The sequence below is a fragment of the Monopterus albus genome, unplaced genomic scaffold (genome assembly GCF_001952655.1).
Source record: "Monopterus albus unplaced genomic scaffold, M_albus_1.0 scaffold4.1, whole genome shotgun sequence".
Taxonomy (NCBI): domain Eukaryota; kingdom Metazoa; phylum Chordata; class Actinopteri; order Synbranchiformes; family Synbranchidae; genus Monopterus; species Monopterus albus.
Window position 1 is genome coordinate 4,856,423 of NW_018127884.1, and position 18,529 is coordinate 4,874,951.

An 18,529-nucleotide genomic window follows, 5' to 3' on the forward strand; every position below is an offset into this window, starting at 1 on the left:
GCTTAATGATTAATTAGATGGAACATTGTGGGTGTGGTGTATGAATGTTAACACCTTGTATTAATTCTTTAGTATGTTACTTGTGTGGTGTAGAAGATAATTATTTAAGAATGTAATTATGTAAGAATGTTAACACTCTGTTATAATTTTTTTAGTATATTACTTGTGTGGTGTAGAAGATAATTATTTATGTAGAGATACTGCTTGTAAACCAATGATGGTAAGATGATGTCATGGGGTAGGACTGGATAAGTCTGACTTCTTCCTACTCCATTCAAGCATGTACTAGGTATAAGCAAATTGATATTGGATTAGCATTTGTTGGATATGTGTAAAATTATGTGTGTTGACATATCAACTGTCTTTACATGCTTGAAAGAATAAATCAAATCAAATCAAAATCAAATCAAAGTATGTGGTGTGATTTGGCACTACACAAATAAAGTGAAATGAACTGAATTCAGCAAGCCTTGTTGTTCGTGTCTGTGTAGCAATAAATCAACAGAGGACATAGCATACATAACTGTTAGATTTTTTGTTAGCAATCATGGTCAGGCTTCTGAAGTGTGTGAAAGTTAGCCGATTACACCAGCAGTGGAACTAGATACCTGGAGTCTGTTTGCTTTATTCGGTTACACAATTAAAGATTTCCTTGAAATCGGTGGTTATGACATAGTGCTATTACATGGTGTATTTATTACATGGTGTATTTATTTATCTGCTGGATGTTAAGGGTAACCCTATAGTGTCTTTTTGCTACTGTTTGTACTGATGGTGACATGGCTTAAAGCTGGTGATATTAGCTGTCCAACATTTTCCTGCTACTATTTCAGTTTCAGCACTGGAATCTTTTTCTGTTGTGCCACTCTCAGGCAATAATGCCACAGCTTCTTACACTCAGTATTTTCTAATATGATGTGCAGCACTGTGTAAAAATTACATTACATTACATGTGCATACAGTACATTCATGCTTCCAAGGAGATCAACCCCTTTTATTGTAACTGCCACATAGTGTTTCCTGTCCAGGACACACTGTGCAGGTTTTCACCAACATATTCTGAGTATTTGAGAATAACTGTGCACTGATTAGATATACTCATATGTCTAATCAGTGTACCGTTTTTGCCATCCAACTTTTGTAATGTGGGATGTGAGGCTTTACATTTCTTTGTTAGTACGTGGATAAATACAGTGCTGTTGCTAAGGTACTTGAATCTGGCAAAATGCCACATAGCGCACCATAGGAGGGTTCATGCAAAAGGGAGTTTGGAATCTGTAAAAGCACTCCCACCCATCTGGGAAAGCTCAAGAGACTAGCAGGTCATCCTTTGTTCCAAGTTAATTAGAAAATAATGACCATCAAGGGAGGAAGACTAGTTTTAATCAGCAGTATAGTTAAACATACAATAAAGCCAGTATTACAACATGATGCACAACTGAATTACTGCATATTTTTGTGGATGACTCCATTCTGATTATATATGCCATACCACTTTATAGTCAGTCTAATCGAAGAATGGCTTCACAAGACATAATAGGAGTAGATTTACTGCTACGTAGACAGTTTTACCAACATCTCTCACTAGCTTGTCACTCTCCCCTTCTTTTGCTGTTTGTGTTACTTTTAGTGTTCTTCACCTGTTCACGTTGACTAAAGTTGGCTTGGGTACATACATGCGTCTTTTCACACATGCTTACACCTAAAAAACAATGGAGATCGCTCATTATTGTTTATAAGTTTGCTTCCTTATTCTGCATACTTCTGTGTATTTAATATTAAATGTGTTTATTACAATTCAGTTCTCTGTTTTGCTTTTCCACAGAAGCTCTGGTCACTTTATCACTTGTAGTTTGTTTTTTTTGTTTTTTTTTTTTGGAGGGATTGTGTTACTGTTTACACAGTCATTTCCTTGTTCAATGGGAGAAGAGCCTTAACCCCAGCACCAGGCTTTACTGCATTTATTTGATAGGTGTGAATATATGGCGCCATCCACAAGCAAAGAGAAATGGCAGTGACTATCAGAATACATCCAACCACCTCAGCTACTCACACTCTATTTATTTATCATTATTATTAATAGGATCATCATTTGTGCTTTGCACAACTTTCACTCATAAAAATTAGTCAGATCTTTGTGAAATGTTTTGACATAGGACAGTGACCAGCTGATGTTGGCAGCCATGTAAAACCCAACCCTCATGAACTTGAATTAAAAAAATTATCAAAATACTTTCAATGATGATATGTAAGACGGTGTTTTGTTTCAGAAAAGTGTGTTAATTGTCAAACTGTTTGATAGGAGAATTTGTGCTTTTTCTTTTCAGACAGTCTCACATTTCACCTCTAAGCTGCATTTCCTCCTAGTACATTTATTTGGTTTACACAGAAAACACTGGGGGATCTGAGTGAAACCTTCCTGCTGGTGGACTTATGGGTGCAAGCTATAGGCCCTGCAAGTCACCACCAAGGACTGAAGTCAGACAGTTTGTGTGTTTGTGTGTGTCCTCATAAATATTTACTTCTAGTTTATTTACAGTGATGTGCCCATGAGCAAGTCAGTTAATCCCCATGTTGCTCTGCTGAACTGTTCAGTAGCCAGTTGTGTGGGACTGTGGTAATAAAGAGGACTTGTGGTATTAGTAGTAGAGTGATAGTAGTATTCGTTTAGGTTTTTTCATTATTGAAGATGAAAAAAATAAAGATTTTTAATACAACAAATTAATGCTTATTATCTTTTGAATTTTGTCTATTGTGTTAATGGAAAGAAGTCAGTGATTGTTAGTTTTTGGAAACAACTGTCTCTTTTAGAAGCTGACCTCATGAGTTTCACATGCTACAATCTCAATTTTATATGTAATATTATATATATAAAACTAGTATATTGCATAATATGGCAACTAAGAAATTGTGTTTTTTGTATTTTAGCAGAAAAAGCTACATTTTCATGATAGCACTATGAGACATAACATAATTGTTTGTCTGCTTTCAACTCTTTAGCTTAACAACAAATCCAGTGTACCTGCGAGTACCCTACTTGTTTTCTGGTCACTGCTCCTCAGATAATCTGACAGACAGAGAGGGCAGTGGGTTCCTCCATGTTGCTTTTTGCTGTTGTTCTGTATTCACTCATCTGTGTTTCAGAATAACTGTCCACAGTATCAGGTCTCACATCTCAGAGTCATATAACAACTATGGCTATGTGAAACTGGCATGCTGCTTATTTTAGCAACCCATTCCCACCACCTTCTATCATTTACCAGTGCAAATTTATGTACACGTTTTGGTGACAAGCCTATATTTGATCCACATACCGCTGATGCTAGTATTGATTATATATAGTCTATAGTGTTGATCATGATGCCTGTGCTGTTATTTAAAGTAGTACTGTCTTCTGTAGTGTCCCACATTTAGAGGAGACATTTTTCATATGACACAATTGATAGAACACTGTGAATGGTTGTATGTCTCTGTCGCCTGGCCCTGAGCTGTCTGCCAGGCAGCTGGTGGACATTTGGCAAGTCTAAAGCAGACAGTATCCAGCGGCCTGTGGGGCACCTGCTGTCCATCAGGGGGAGGTGAGGCATGGAATGAAACAACCCCCTCAACAGGTGACAGTATAGCACAACTCATTGTCCAAATGTGCCAATGACAAAGGCCAAGTGTGACTTATGCCTTCAACAAAATAGCTTCTGAGTCTCACTCTGTGGCAGTGAGACTCAGAATGGCTGTTCAGTAAGCATCAGGTACGTGTGTAGATACAATTAGGAACATTTGAGTTTGGTTGAGTACGTGACACAGCTGTTGTGTGACTGTTATACTGATCTAACGCACAAAGCAACTGCATGTGACACCAGTTGTTGTGTGCAACCCCAACGTCGAATTTTAAATTGCTAAACACCAGTGAACGCCATGCTAACAGCTGCCTAAAAACTGTGTTTGGTATGTCAAACCAAAACATTGTCCTTGCACAGCCAGGCTCATAGTGTTCAGAGTCCAACACCCACAAAAGACATTTATGTCGCTGACAAGCTAGTCAGTTGTTTAAAAGTTAGACTTTACTAGGCCACTATTAGCCTCCAGAACAACTTCACCGCACCTTGGCATAGATTTTTGTAAATCCTTGCTATGTAAAAGTGGCCACGCCAGAAGGTGAAACGGTAAAACCCATCCTCATGTTTTCATATAATATGTGCTTCCAGTAACTTGGTAACCACTCGCAATGATTGTGATCATTCTCTACCTATGTAAAAGGACTTCTAATGATGTTGACAGCACAGGAAGGGAGGAACCATCAGGCAGAGAAGAGAAGATATGGCCATTAGGTAGTATTTATGAGGAGTTGTCTGTTAAAGTAATAAAATTTGTGCTGCCTGTCTTGCTGGACAGATGACTTAAAAGCACACAACAGTGTGTATCTGCTATGTGTGTGACATGATGTTATAGTGAGTGATCTCATTTCCTCTGACATATCACCTTAGTATATAGCTGTTTAAAATAGTTTTTGCTATTTTAATATGTCAATTACTGGCATTTCAACAGTTTGTTTTTGTTTGCTCTTAATTTACAAACCAGCCATTTGGATCCTGTCTTCTCTTTTTTCAGCACTGATCAGTATCTCATTATTTGGTCAGTCATACGGTTTTCCAGAAAACCATAGACTATAGACTGAGAGCCACACTTTGTTGAGGGACTTTGTATGGGTTTTTGAAAGTCACACAGTAGTTTCTCTGTCTGCACAGGCACTGCCGTAACTGGTGTCCTCTCACTGAGCCATCACAGTAAAGCTTTGTTGATGTGAGCATGTGCAGTACTAGTTCTGCACAAAGACGAGCAGAGGAGGAAGAACTGCATAAAGCCTAGATGTAATAAAAACATGCAAACACTGTACTGTCAGAGACGATGGGTTACAGCAAGGTTTAAGTGTCAATATATCACTCTTATGTTTAGAACTTGCAGGTATTCCTGTTTGGCTTTTACTCTGTCTGGTTTATTTGATAGTCTTCACTCCCTAACTGTATGAACGTCACATCTGTGTAACAGACTCTTCTGTTAGTGCCTTGCTTCATTTATCCTCTGCATCTATTCCACCTAATTTGTGTCAGCTTCACATAGGCCTAGGTTTCCCCACCTCCACAAAAGCAGGCATTGATGAAGATTCACCAGAGCAAAATGCAGTCAGGGGAATTAACTGTCTTTTTCAAGACCCCTATCAAAATAAGTTTTTATTTCTTCTCTCCTAGCGAAATAATGAAGGGCTGTTGAGAAAACGGCATTGATAACTCATCAATGAGCTGGGCTTAGGGCAGGCTTAATGCAGGGAAGGGAAACATTATGTGATATCATGATCAACTAGAACAACAAAAGTGATTTACATAGTTCTCTTTTTATGTTGTTATTTGTAATCACTTTGTGTTGTTGGCTATTTACACAGGTCTCCGCTGATATTTCTGCAAATTGTCCTTATGAAATGGAGATAAAGAAGCAGTTTGTAGTGTGACCGCTTTAGAGCAAACGGGCACCTTTGAGCCCAGTGATCTTGTGGAAAAAAGGCCTTTAAATGGCACCTCTTTGATTTTGTGCCTTTGAGCAGGTTCAAAAGTACTCAGTCCACCACACTGATATTTAGTAGGACAATTGAAGTCTTAATGCCAGAGAGGTTAGAGGAGAGCAGGGGGTTGACTGCACCAGGAGCAGGCCTACTTGGTGGGACATTTACTCTCTGCTTTGTTCTCTGCATGAGTGCTGTGCCCAACTTGACAGCCTTGAGCCCTAGCTGGGCCATTCAGGACATACAGTAGTTGTAGTAAAGCCAAGTAAGTGAAAATGAATGAAGAACACAGCAGAAATGTTCATAATAATATTCCAGTTAAATTTGCATCTAATTTCAATAACAATGGGGGTGACTGTGGTTCAGTGGGTAGAGCAGTCATCTCCCAACCAGAGGGTTGGAGGTTCGAATCTCGGTGTCTGCATTCCACATGTCGAAGTGTCCATGGGCAAGACGCTGAACCCCCAAAGTTGCCCCCAATGGTTAGAGCCATCAGTGTGAGTAGGCGCCGCAGATGGCTGCCTCAGTTCTGTACCAGAAACAAATTCCTTGTATGTAACATACTTGACCAAATAAAGGTGATTATCCTGATTATTATCCTTACATTGAACTCTGAAATGTTCATTAAATTTTAAAATCATAAGAAAAATGTACATTCAGGAATTAGCATATGAGGATTCTGTCAGAAGTAATGTAATATAACCCATACATAATGTACTAAATGAGCAGCAATTGCTAATGCACTGTTTATACCTTTGCAGTCCTCATAAAATGTAATCCAAAAAATAAGTAATTATCATATTTGTGAACATTGAATATTGAACATTAATGGTGGAACTTTCAATAAAAAATGAATTAAATTAAGAGTTTTACTGGTCTCCCCGCATTTAAGGAAAAGGTAATGATTAAAGGGACAGGCTATTGATCTTTTGTGCATTAGTAAGAAGAAAGCTTGTAGGAGTGATATGCATGGGTTCATTTAATTTGGCATCAAGCCAAAGTTCAGAGCCAGAGCCAGACTTCATTCTCTGACTGTAAACATTCACTCAAGCTGTTATTACTGTGGATGTTGAGCATGCAGTATGATCATTCAACTTACAGCAGTCGTTTAGGAGTTTATAGTGTCAATCAAAACTTTTTGTCAAACAACTCTTGCAGCAATGAGTGGTGTCTTAAATCTTTCCCAGCTTTAATAGAATGTTTCCCAGCGGACCTTTAAGGCAGTGGTCACATTGTGTGTTCTCTTTCTCTCCATGTGCATTAGGTATTGAATAAGTGACCTTTCTGGTTTGTATGAGCTCATGGGAAAAGTGGGTGTTTCCACAGGAAGTTAATGCCTCTCCCTCCCCCTCTTTTTCTCTTACTCTCCCTCTTCATGTAGCCTACAGTCTCCCTCCCCCTCAGACCTTTCATTCCATCTTATTTTTTCCACTATTTCTCACTTCAGGCACTCTTTTAAGTACTCAATAAAACAATGCACCTTGCACAAATTCCTGTGTTACTTGTGTGAAAGCCTGTGAAACATGAGAGGAAAATCGATGATGGAGGAGGACAGACAGTGTAAAGATGCAAAAGAACTGGTTTTCACTTCCATCTGTTTAGCATTAAACCCTTATGGTTACTGCTTGATTACCGGCAGCTGTGCAGAGTCCAGCCCAGAGATTCAGCAAAGGTTAAACTGGGTTTGGAGACAAGAAGTGATACACAGATGCCCCCAGTCAAATTTCTGTTTTCTTTGCTTGATAAAAAGCAACGCTGTGCTGCACTATTTGTTGAGCTGTCCAGTGCTTTTGAAACAGTTGATCACAACACTGTGTTAAATAAGCTGCTTTCTGTGGATTTTGATGTTTCTGCTTGTAACTGGTTTAAAACATCTTCCTCTGATAAAGTTCAAACCGTTGTTGTAGATGGTTTCAAAACAAGTTTTCAGGTGGCCAAAAAGGTGTTCCCCAAGGATCAATATTAGGCCCACTGCTTCTTACCCAGTATATAAATAATAGTATTTGCCAGCTGTAATGCACATTTTTATGCCGTCTACCACAGTGCCACTTGATTCATTACACAAAATAGCTGTGAGCTATATGTAAAAGCCACAGTGGCATCTAGAAGCCATGATCATAACTGTGTCTTTGTCTATAACACTTTACTGTCAAAGCTGCTGAGATATTTAACATCCTTAGTTGAGTTCAGAACTTACAGCCATGACACCAGATTACAGGAGTGACTGCCTTAAAAAGTACTTCATACCCATTCTGAAGTAAGGAAGGCAGGTTTTCATTACTATGCACCTCTTTACTGGAATGAGCTGCAACACAGCTTGTAGTTAGAGACACTCATTACTTTGAGAGCTTTTACAACTTTACTAGCTAACTTTGGTAACAGTTGTTTTGATTGTTTTAATGTGTGTGTGATGGTTTGGGCTGAACTGTATGTAGTTTATATACAGCATTTGCACATCACTTCTTCACAGGGCTCTTTTGCAATAAGACTTCCTGTTTAAATAAAGTTTAGCTGACTAACATAAATCAGTGCCCCTTGTTATGCTGCTGTAGTGTGCAGTGCTTAGGTAATCAAGAAAAGTTTGACCTACACACCAGCTGCACTACATTTAAGTGGGCTGAGATTAAGGTTCCAAGTATAAATGCATAAAGAAAAAACATTTTAGAGATGGTTTAGATATTTAAAACACAAAATAGAAATGATATGAATATTAGTTATCTGGAAGTCCTTCAAAGTAAGGAATTCATGAATATGCCATTACACATTTTGTGACGGTGGAAGGCTCCCGACCGTTTGGCACAGACTTTGTGTCCTTAATTAAAATTGCTTCATTCGTCTCTGGTCCAGAGAACAAGTCTTACAAATGCCATGTTTCACCTGTCAGCTGGACCCCCCCGTCACTACTCTTGCCTTGTGTGGTGGCCACTCCTTCGTCTTGGTGCTGGTGTCTCAGTCTACGAAGCACTTCATATTCCTTTGTCAGCAGAACTAAGAGCAAGGACCAGTTTGGTGAAGCCTAAGCTGAACACTTATTGTAAAAGAATTATAGCTATTCCTGACTACTGAAGATGTATTTTATGTCTTGTAGTGTGGGGGAGTTGCTCACTGAATTAACCATAATCAAAAGCCAGTGAGAGCTACACTGAGTCCTACAGTACTGCAGCGATGCCATTTAAAAGGATGTGCCATTCAAAATGTTTCTCGTGACATCACATAGTCACTCTTTCTTCCATTTTTCATGAACAAAGCTAAAACTTGTGTGCAAACAACAGGCCCGAATCAGTGGTTTTGTGCTCTGTGTAGTTTAATGATGCTACATTGGTTAAAGGTTAAGTATATATAGGATAACTGACAGAGATGGAAAAGGATCTATATTTAGTGTTAGTAAGGCTGTTTGTGTGGAAAGGAAGTGGGTGCATAGTGCATAGTGCGAGTATGATGTTGATTCCACGCCTACACATATCACCCATTCTTGCTTCCCTTGAGGCTGGCAACCAGCAGTTGTAAGCAACAGACTATATTCCTTTATGTCTCAACTGAAAAGCAGTCAGCTTAAATGAAACTTGAATAAGTGCTTGAAAGTAATGTGTGTAAAAATTCAAATGACGAAAGCCTGCAAGCTGGACCGCATACGACACTTATGAATCCACTTATGTGATTGGATTGGTGACACCAATTTGATGTTATCTTTGTCAAGTTCTGTTTATCTGAAGGTTTTTGTACAAGGCATGGCTGCATTGATTAAAGTATGTGTCAGTTAGCTGATCCACAGGTTTGTCATCATCATATTTGATAGTAGTTAATAATTTAGGCCATTTATCATTTATTTTTCTGGTTTCAACTTCTCAAATGGGCCGACTTGCTGCCTTCCTCTATGTTTTGTCATTTGTCATTTGAACTTCTTTGACAAAATAATCACATCAACTTGTACTTTGGAAAAAATGTGATGGGCATTTTTTTTGCTATTTAATGGCATTTTAGAGACCAAATAATTAGTCATTGAATCTAAAATAACAAACAAGACAGTAATTGTTAATAGAAAATAATAAGTTGCAGCCCTAGGTTCTTGACTCCTGCCTACCATGAAAAGCTGGGTGCCAGCTGAGACTCATCCACCGATCATACATTTGTGGTGACTGTATAACTGAAAACTAGCCTGTGATGTTTTTTTTCTTGTGACCATACATGTGCTGCGTGTGGGTGGAGGGCTGAGATGTATAGTTGGAATGCTGGAAAGGAACTAGGTGACAGGTTTAAACGTTAGTAGGTAGGTGGAGTAGGGGAACATGCCGTCTGTGACATCACCGCTACCCGAGGGCTCGGCCGGACTGGCTGCCTGCTGCAGAGGTGGAGTTTCCTTCCTGCAGAGCTGACCAGGATTGAGTGTGGCCTGACCCACCCTGCCACCAACATCTAAACTGTACTGCAGCTTAGTTTTCCAGGCTGTTGAATTTCAGTCTCATTGTTTTGTTCTCTTTTTAGACTGATATATCAATTTTGATTCAGTACAGATTTTCTTTTATATGGTAAAGTTGAGACAGTTTTGACATTCCACTTTAAATAGGTGGTTTTATGGTTTTATCGGTCACAAAGACATGCACCCACTGTCAAGTCAAGCACTGGTCCAGTGACGGCCTAATTGGAGCGTGTTATGCATCAAGTTGCGTTTTTTTAAGTAGTAAATTGCCACAGCTTTGTGAAGTTGCTGCAGTTGCTGTTGTAAATGCCTTAGTAACTTGTGCTGCAGTTGGATAATTCATCTGAGAGGAGGGCATTTAGCAACAAATGTTTTAAAATCTAGTGCACACAGGCCACTGGGCAGCATCTGTGTGTGTTGGTACAGTCCAAACTTCACTCATGCATTAAGAATTGAACTGTTGACCCCAGTGTGAGTCTCAGCTGCCTCCTCATGACAGCTGTGAAATATTTTCATGAAAATGTGTCTAGGAATCCGTCTGCCTCCTCAGTACGTACCTGTGAAATAGCCTGGCAGATCACAGTAGGCATGCTGATGTCACAACTTGTCTTAGTTTCAAATTGGCTGGATCTTGTCTGAATACGATACACCTGATTATCTGGAAAAGTTTTGACAATTGACTTATGGTTTGTCCACTCAAAATATCAAACTTTCTCCAAATGTGGGATTTTTTGTTTTTGTTGCATATCATCATAAATTGGAACACAGCAAGACCTACGAAGAAGTCACATTGTGTTTTCCTTTGTTCCCAATTATTATGAACTAAATAAACACAAGTAAATGGCAGATTAATCAAAAATGAAAGAAACTGGAGCAAATGAGTAGTTTGAAAAAGATAGGATATATAAGATTCAAGGATTTTATTGTCAGTTCACCATATGTGCAGGACATACAGAAAATCAAAATACCATTTCTCTCTCACCTGGTATTGGGTGCCATAACATTTAGGAACTAAAATAGAATAAAGCTGAATAAAAATAGAATAGAATAAGAACTGGATTAACGTAATTAGGATCAATCTAAATGGTACAACCAATAAGAGGTGACTCAAAACCATGTACAGTCAGTGGAGGTAATGCAAACAATTGTAGGAGATTGTTAGATGGTTCAGCATCACCAGGGCGTTGGTGATGAGGTGCAAATAGCATATGAGGTATACATGTACTGCAAATGACCAACAGCAGCAGATATCCCTGCAAAAAAAAAAACAGTCAGCAGCAGATTTACATATAATATAATAGAAGGTAAAACAGCAGATGATGTACAATGTATGATGTATATCACAGAATAAAGCATTAAATGAATAAACTGCATAAATAATTACATTAAAACATGACACACAAAAAACAGGGTAAAAAAAGGTATATTTTAAATCTACCTTTAAAAATATGAACACTTTCAGCTGCTCTCAGTTCCACAGGCAGAATCCGAGAGAGAAATGGCTGCACTTTAGGGACAGTACTCTATTTTTATTCCTACTTATTCCATTTCACAATGAGCATTCCTTTGTTGGTCTGCATTGTTTACTGCCTGTCTATACTGCTTATTTTGCACTGTTTGTTGCTAGAAATTTTTATTTTGTGGCAAGTTTCTGTCTCTGAGCTTTTGAACCTATAATTCACATTTCAGTTTTATTCTTTGTTTGTACATTTAACAAAAGCCAAACATCTCAGGAAATACCTAATCAAAGAATATGCATATAAAGCATTCAACCCTAACATGTTGGACAGTTTTTGGTAATTGATCCATTTTGGTCAACGGCAAAAACCTGAGGTTTGATACCCAGCCCTAGTTGCAGGTGGTGAATGTAGTAGTAACTTAAGGCTCTATTGCACACCAAAACCCTGGGGTAGCTCTGCCTACTCATACAGCCTGATTCACTCTGTTGTAGGAGCCTGTTACATCTGATGAAGTCATGATCTAATGTAGGGATTTATACATCATATTACTGGAAATGACTCAGGTTGCCTTATGTCACATAAGTAATAATTAGTCCTTCTGAGTCATGTTGCACCCCCTCACCTAGCCCATCACTCTGTCGCTTTGCAGCTGAAGCCTGACTAGGCAGAGCAACAGCTCCTGTTAGTGCTGGCTCTGGTGCTGCTGGCACTGCAAAACAGCCTCATCTATCACTGGAAACGACTCTGGGAGAATCATTTCGGTCTGCTACGCTACCCATTCACGTGGAGCGAGGAGAGGAATAGCCAGAGGAGCGCGGCGCTCAATGCGGCTGCCTGAGGTTGACAGAACAGGAATAAGAGGTTGACAGGAAGCCCAGCTCACGTGCTGAAGATTTGGAGAGTGGTGGTGGCAGTGGTGGAAGGGACAAGGAACACAAGCAGCTTCTTTTCCTCTCCCTTTTTCTTTCTGTCTCTGTCTGGTAGTCTGAAGGCACACTGACAGTGCAGTGCATTGAAGCACACTCTAGGATACGCAGTAATACTGATGAATTATTTAACAGTAGTGAGTGGATGTGACACAGGCCGGCATAGTTGTATGCTTACAGAGTGACAGGAGAATGAGAGGGAGAGATTACATGCACCTCCTGCAACAACAGAGAGCTGCAGGTGGGAAAAAAAGAATTTGTATGCTCAGGATAAAAGAGACAACAAATTAGAAATATGAAACATTCACATATCTGAAGTAGAACTTGACTAAATGGAATTTTGAGGCCATTTTGATGTTGGTAAAAGAACCGATATCTGAGCAAACAAAGTCAGTGCCCTCTGTAGGAAAATCATTGAGCTGCAGTGATTCGTTAATCAACAGAAAACAGCGATTTTGATGTTTCATGCCATTAGTGATTTTTTTCAAGCATATTTCTAAACTTTTCCAGGTTCCACCATCTCAAATAGGAGCATTTGATGCCTTTTTCTGTCATGTATGATTGTAAACTGAGTAATTTTAGATACTAGACAAGTAATTTAAATGCATCACAGTGACATTTTGTAGACAATTCCAATTGAGTAAACAAGAATATAATTGGCAGGTTAAAATAATCATTAGATGAGGCTTTAAATCATGATGTCTTTGTATTGATCAATAATATGGATCCTGCAGATGCAATGGTTGGACTAATCAGAAATAAGGATGTTATTCACCTACTACTGTCTCCACACACAGTTTTGCTCACAAACAGCACAAAGGTTTGTGAAAGTTTAACTTGGCTTGTTAAAATGAAGGGGAATCTTGTCTGGATGTTATGTTGTTGTGATCACTCCCGGTTTTAGGGTGTTGGTTTGACATTCCCCGAGCACTCCCCTCAGCTGTCACCACTTAGCTAGTCCCCAAAGAGAGTAAGAAGTACAAAACATGGGAAAAATGTAAAAAATGCATGGCTCCTCCTCCAGCTCCATGGCTCCACCCTTCCAGTTTAGGTTACTAGGAGACCTTATTTGTATTACTCCCAGAATGAAAGAATCAGAACATTTGAGAGCAAGTAGTGGGACTTCTGCAACTGAAGAAATGTCTCACAAGCGTGTTATGAGGATGAAGACCAGCCTGTTGCCTAAATTTAAGTATTGGTTGTTGTGTAAGGCAGTGTGTTTACCACTTGTCTGCAGTACGGCAGCAAAGGTAGAGACCAGTGAGACTGTTGGTGTTGTTTTAACCAAAAACACAAGGCCAGAGTGACTGTTTGTCTTCAAAGTAAGTTGGAAATGGAACAATGACCAAATAAAGTATGCTCAGAACAGTAAGTAAACAGACTGTACTGTTGATAGACACCGTTCTCCTACGAGAACGGAACTCAGAGAATTGTGTGGTCCTAGTGCTTTTAGATTTGACTGCTGCTTGTGACACAGTGGACCACAGTATCCTTATTTCTTGTTTAGAGCACTGGGTGGGTATCCGGGGTATAGCTCTGGAATGGTTTCGATCTTATCTTAAGGATAGATCGTTCTGCATGAAACTCAGAGATACTGTGTCTTCCTCTGAGCCCCTTTTGTATGGGGTATCTCAAGGCTCGGTCCTTGGACCCCTTATTTTTTCCCTTTATCTTCTTCCACTTGGTTCTATACTCAGGAATCACGGTGTTTCCTTTCATTTTTATGCGGATGACTGCCAGCTTTACCTACTGGTTAATAAGGTGAGCTCTTCTGTTAGCACACTTCTTGAATGTCTCAATGACATTAAATCTTGGCTCGCTTTTAACTTTTTAAAACTGAATGAGGATAAGACTGAGGTGATTGTATTCGGTGATTCTGTTGGTTCACCATCTGTTGACTTGGGCTCATTGGCTCATTATAATCAAAAGAATATTTTAAATTTAGGTATTAAGATGGATCCAGATTTAAGATTCGACAGCCAAATTGCAGCTGTCATTAAATCTAGTTTCTTTCACCTCAGACAGTTGGCTAAAGTAAAAGCATTTGTCTCTAGACAGCATTTTGATTCATGCTTTTATTACTTCCCGTTTGGACTATTGTAACTCGTTGTATCTTGGGGTCGGTGAGTCTTCTATCACTCGCCTCCAGATGGTCCAAAATGCAGCAGCGCGTATTTTAACAGGTACAAGGAAATATGAGCATATCTCTCCAGTTTTGGCCTCCCTACATTGGTTACCTGTTCATTTTCGGGTCCATTACAAAATTTTACTCACTGTTTTTAAATCGCTTCATGGCTCTGCACCATCCTACTTATCTGATTTGCTTCATTGGCATACACCCACATGCTCTCTGAGGTCAGCCAATCAGCTTCTCTTGAGTGTCCCAAGAACAAAGCGTAAACTTAGAGGTGATCGAGCCTTTGCAGTTGCTGGTCCCAATCTCTGGAATGATTTACCGCTGTCCATTAGACAAGCCTCTACCCTGTCTGTTTTTAAGTCTCTTTTAAAAACTCATTTATTTTCCCTGGCATTTTGATATTTTTGTGTTGATTTTAGTCATTTGATTGATTATATTTTATATTGTTGTTTGTGGTTTATAATTTATATTGTTTTATTGCAATGTACAGCACTTTGGTCCACTTTGGTTGTTTTTAGTGCTTTATAAATAAAGTTGGTATGGTATGGTAAGTAAACGTGGTATGGTATGATGCAATGCACAAAGGAAATGGAAAAGTTACTTTCAGCTGCAAAAATTTGTGTCAAAGCTTAATTGGCAGTGTGAGGTGTTTGCAGCTTGATTGCCTTTGCATAGCACACATAACGCTTAATTTTCTTGTAGTATAACAGAATAAAACATGTTGGGTTCTTGTATATTCACTGCAAAGATCAGTATATAGTGAACATTGTGTAGCAGTGTAAAATATAAACCCCAGACACATTCACAGTCTCTTCTCCCTCTTGCTCTTTCTCTCCTGCAGTCATACTTTGTCACCGACTATGACCCCACAATTGAAGACTCCTATACCAAACAGTGTGTGATTGACGAGAGGGCGGCCAGGCTCGACAGTAAGTGCTCTTAGCTGAACAAACATGTCTCTAGCAAACGTATACACACATATAGTCCTTTTGTTTCTATTGCATCATGTTGTACTCAAGGAGTCTATTTTGCTTCAAGTTATTCTGCATGTATGATTTGTACTAATGTGTGTACACACTCTTTAGTCCTCGACACGGCTGGACAGGAAGAATTTGGAGCCATGAGAGAACAATACATGAGGACAGGGGAGGGCTTCCTGCTCGTCTTCTCAGTCACTGACAGAGGAAGGTGAATGACAGTTCTCGTCATTTGCAAACTCACTGCTCCATGTTCACTTCTCGCTCTTTCTGTTTTGTTCTGTTTGCGTACCTTTGTTGTTCACAGTTACACACACGCACACACACACACACACACACACACACACACACACACACTCTCTCTCTCTCTCTCTCTCTCTCTCTCTCTCTCGCTCCTTCTCTACCCTTCACTCTTCTAAAACCGTAAATCTTACATTGATACTCTCACTTGTTGCCACATATACTTCCGGACCCTTACTGTTGTTGTCATTTTCTTTTGTTTGCAACACTTCCTCCCTCATCCTGTCCTCTTGACTTCACTTACTCGTGTACCTTTCTATTTTAAGTCAGTATGCTATTGAAACAATCATATGTGGGCTACAATAGAGATATCTTTAGCTATGTGTGAAACATAAGTGGCTTGACAAGAATTTCGCAATTACTTAAACGCTCCTGGCATTGACTTTTTCTCTTTGAATAGGCCCTAACAATCCCTTAACCTCTTAAACCCTGTTGACCTGCTAGAGAATCTAACTCAAACTGCGCAGCTAAACATTAAAACTCACAGAGCTTCATTCTAGTGGAGATATCAAAGTTTCCAAAGATGCCAAATATGCCGGATAGAATTTTAAGGAAATGTGTATAAAAAGGTGCACAAGATATCTAGAATATTTCCATTTCATGCAATGGCACAGTCACATGCATTTGGGTATTTCATGTGTCAACATCCATAAAGTGCCACAGAGCTAAAACAGAATAAATCTGAAGTGTTGAATAAGATGATTTTTCCCAACTTAAACTTGAAACCAGATGATAATTAGTTGAAAATATTTGCTTCTCAGTGATTGTATTAAGGTTTGTCACCTTGAAAATATTTTTCACATTACACTATATACAGATTCTTCTCGTAATCAGCCTGTCACAGCCCATCCTCCCTGCCTGTGTCCCCGCCCAGTGGTGCATTGAGCTACATTCCCCTGCCCCCACCCATACCCCCTCCCAATGTTTATGTTGTAAACAGTCCTTCCTTCCCTCATTTATATTAGTCAAGTCTTTCCAGATTTACTACATGTTCACCGAGCTGTCTGTAGGCCCGTGGCTGGAATGCTGTCCAGGGTTTGTGGTCACATTCTACTTCAGTTTTTTTTACCCCAGACTGACATATTTATTTGCTGTTTGGTTGAAAAAGTGCACCTGGCATTTGTACTATGGTGGGACAGAAGTCAGGCCGGTCCACAGAGCAGAGCCTCAGACACATATTTTATGCTTCTGTAATAGTGTTGCTGACTTTTTCTTCTTTGCTGAGATGTTGAACCCTTCAGTCTAATTTGTAGCGGTGATGACCGCAGCTTCTGGATGATGGATGTGTTATTTAGCTACACTGCTTGGAGCTCTGACATGCACGCATTTTTAGATGACGTGACATGTAAAAACACAATGTAGCCTGTTCATGTTCCTGTTTGTGCAGAAAACACCACATAACACCATGTAATGTGTTTTTTAGCTTTGAAGAAATCTACAAATTCCAAAGACAAATTCTTCGGGTCAAAGACAGAGATGAATTTCCTATGATCCTTGTAGGAAACAAAGCAGATCTGGATCTGCAGAGACAAGTAAGTGCAACAGATTATAAAGATCTGAACCCCGCTGACTGACATATACAATGTGTGTTCATCTGGAGAGATGATATCAACTAGTCTGGAGGATTCACATTTGCATACTTGAAAGTGAAAACAAGTGTTGCAGCTGCAGTGTGTGTGCTAACATACAACAGGATGTGAGTGAAAGAATAAAAGAGAGACTGTAGAAACTGGGGTGCCAGCAGGGGAGGATGGATGGAGAGAAAAGGGAGTGCAATGAAATGATGTATTTTCTGGCTGTTGGTATGAAAACACTTGTCACTTCCTTTAGTGAAACCACACTACCCCCTCATGGCGAAAAGGAACCTTACAGGCACATGTAGCTAATTAATATCAACGGGTTCTAGCCACTGAAATCGACTTTTAGTAATTCATGCCTCATCTGACACAAATCTGTGGTGGTTTATAATTAATTTTTATCTTTTTCTACTTTTTAATCAAATTTCCATGAGCTTGTTTATACTAGAGAGACATTACGTAGTGGGAGAAACTTGCCACATATGTCATAGATGCCCAGCTAGCAGCTCAGTATAGAAACTGAAACACAATTGCTCAAACTGCATGTAAATGATCCCCCATATATAAAATATCTTTCAACCTAATTCCTTTTTGCATTATTCAGCCCCAGATTATATGCACAGCTGTGTCACAAAGAGGGCGGAGGCAGACTTCAGCTGTGTCCCAGATGCATCCTACATGCAAATTTAAGTGTGTAGGAAGTCTACACTTGAGAAATTACAAAATGAAACGCAATTACAAATGTGGCACAAGTATAAAAATTGCTTCCTTTGTGGTGTTGAAAGGGAAGGAGCCAAATAGTGGACGATATTGCGAAGACCTGAGGAGAATGCCCGGTCAGAGGCCACTTCTGAACAGTTGAATGGAAATTAAAAGGAGACAAGCAGCTGTGTTGGGAATTTTTAATAGAGTTGTAAATTATTAATCCTGTCGTGCATGAATATACTGTTTAACTGACCAAAGGAGCAAAACTGGAAAGTAACAAAGTTCTTTCAGTGATAAGGGTCACTTTCACTTGGATGTGAAAGTCTGGTCATGTGTGGTGTGCAGTGTACTGAATTCTAAACACTAAGTGGTATGCACTAATGGTAATGTAGCACTCACTAGCACCACAGCAGTGTTACAGTAATTACTGCACATCTGTCCCCTTCACAAATAATTTGTCATTGATTTTGGTTTTTTAG

The 18,529-nt window shown here is 39.4% G+C and overlaps 1 protein-coding gene across 1 annotated transcript in view; it reads left to right on the plus strand.

Annotated features, from left to right (window-relative positions):
• rras2 (RAS related 2) overlaps positions 1 to 18,529 on the plus strand; it is a 29,368-nt gene that overhangs the window by 9,507 nt on the left and 1,332 nt on the right. The window contains exons 3-5 of the mRNA XM_020609939.1: positions 15,333 to 15,420; positions 15,577 to 15,679; positions 17,192 to 17,300. Coding sequence (XP_020465595.1) covers positions 15,333 to 15,420; positions 15,577 to 15,679; positions 17,192 to 17,300 — 300 coding nt within the window. The remainder of the gene's footprint in view (positions 1 to 15,332; positions 15,421 to 15,576; positions 15,680 to 17,191; positions 17,301 to 18,529) is intronic.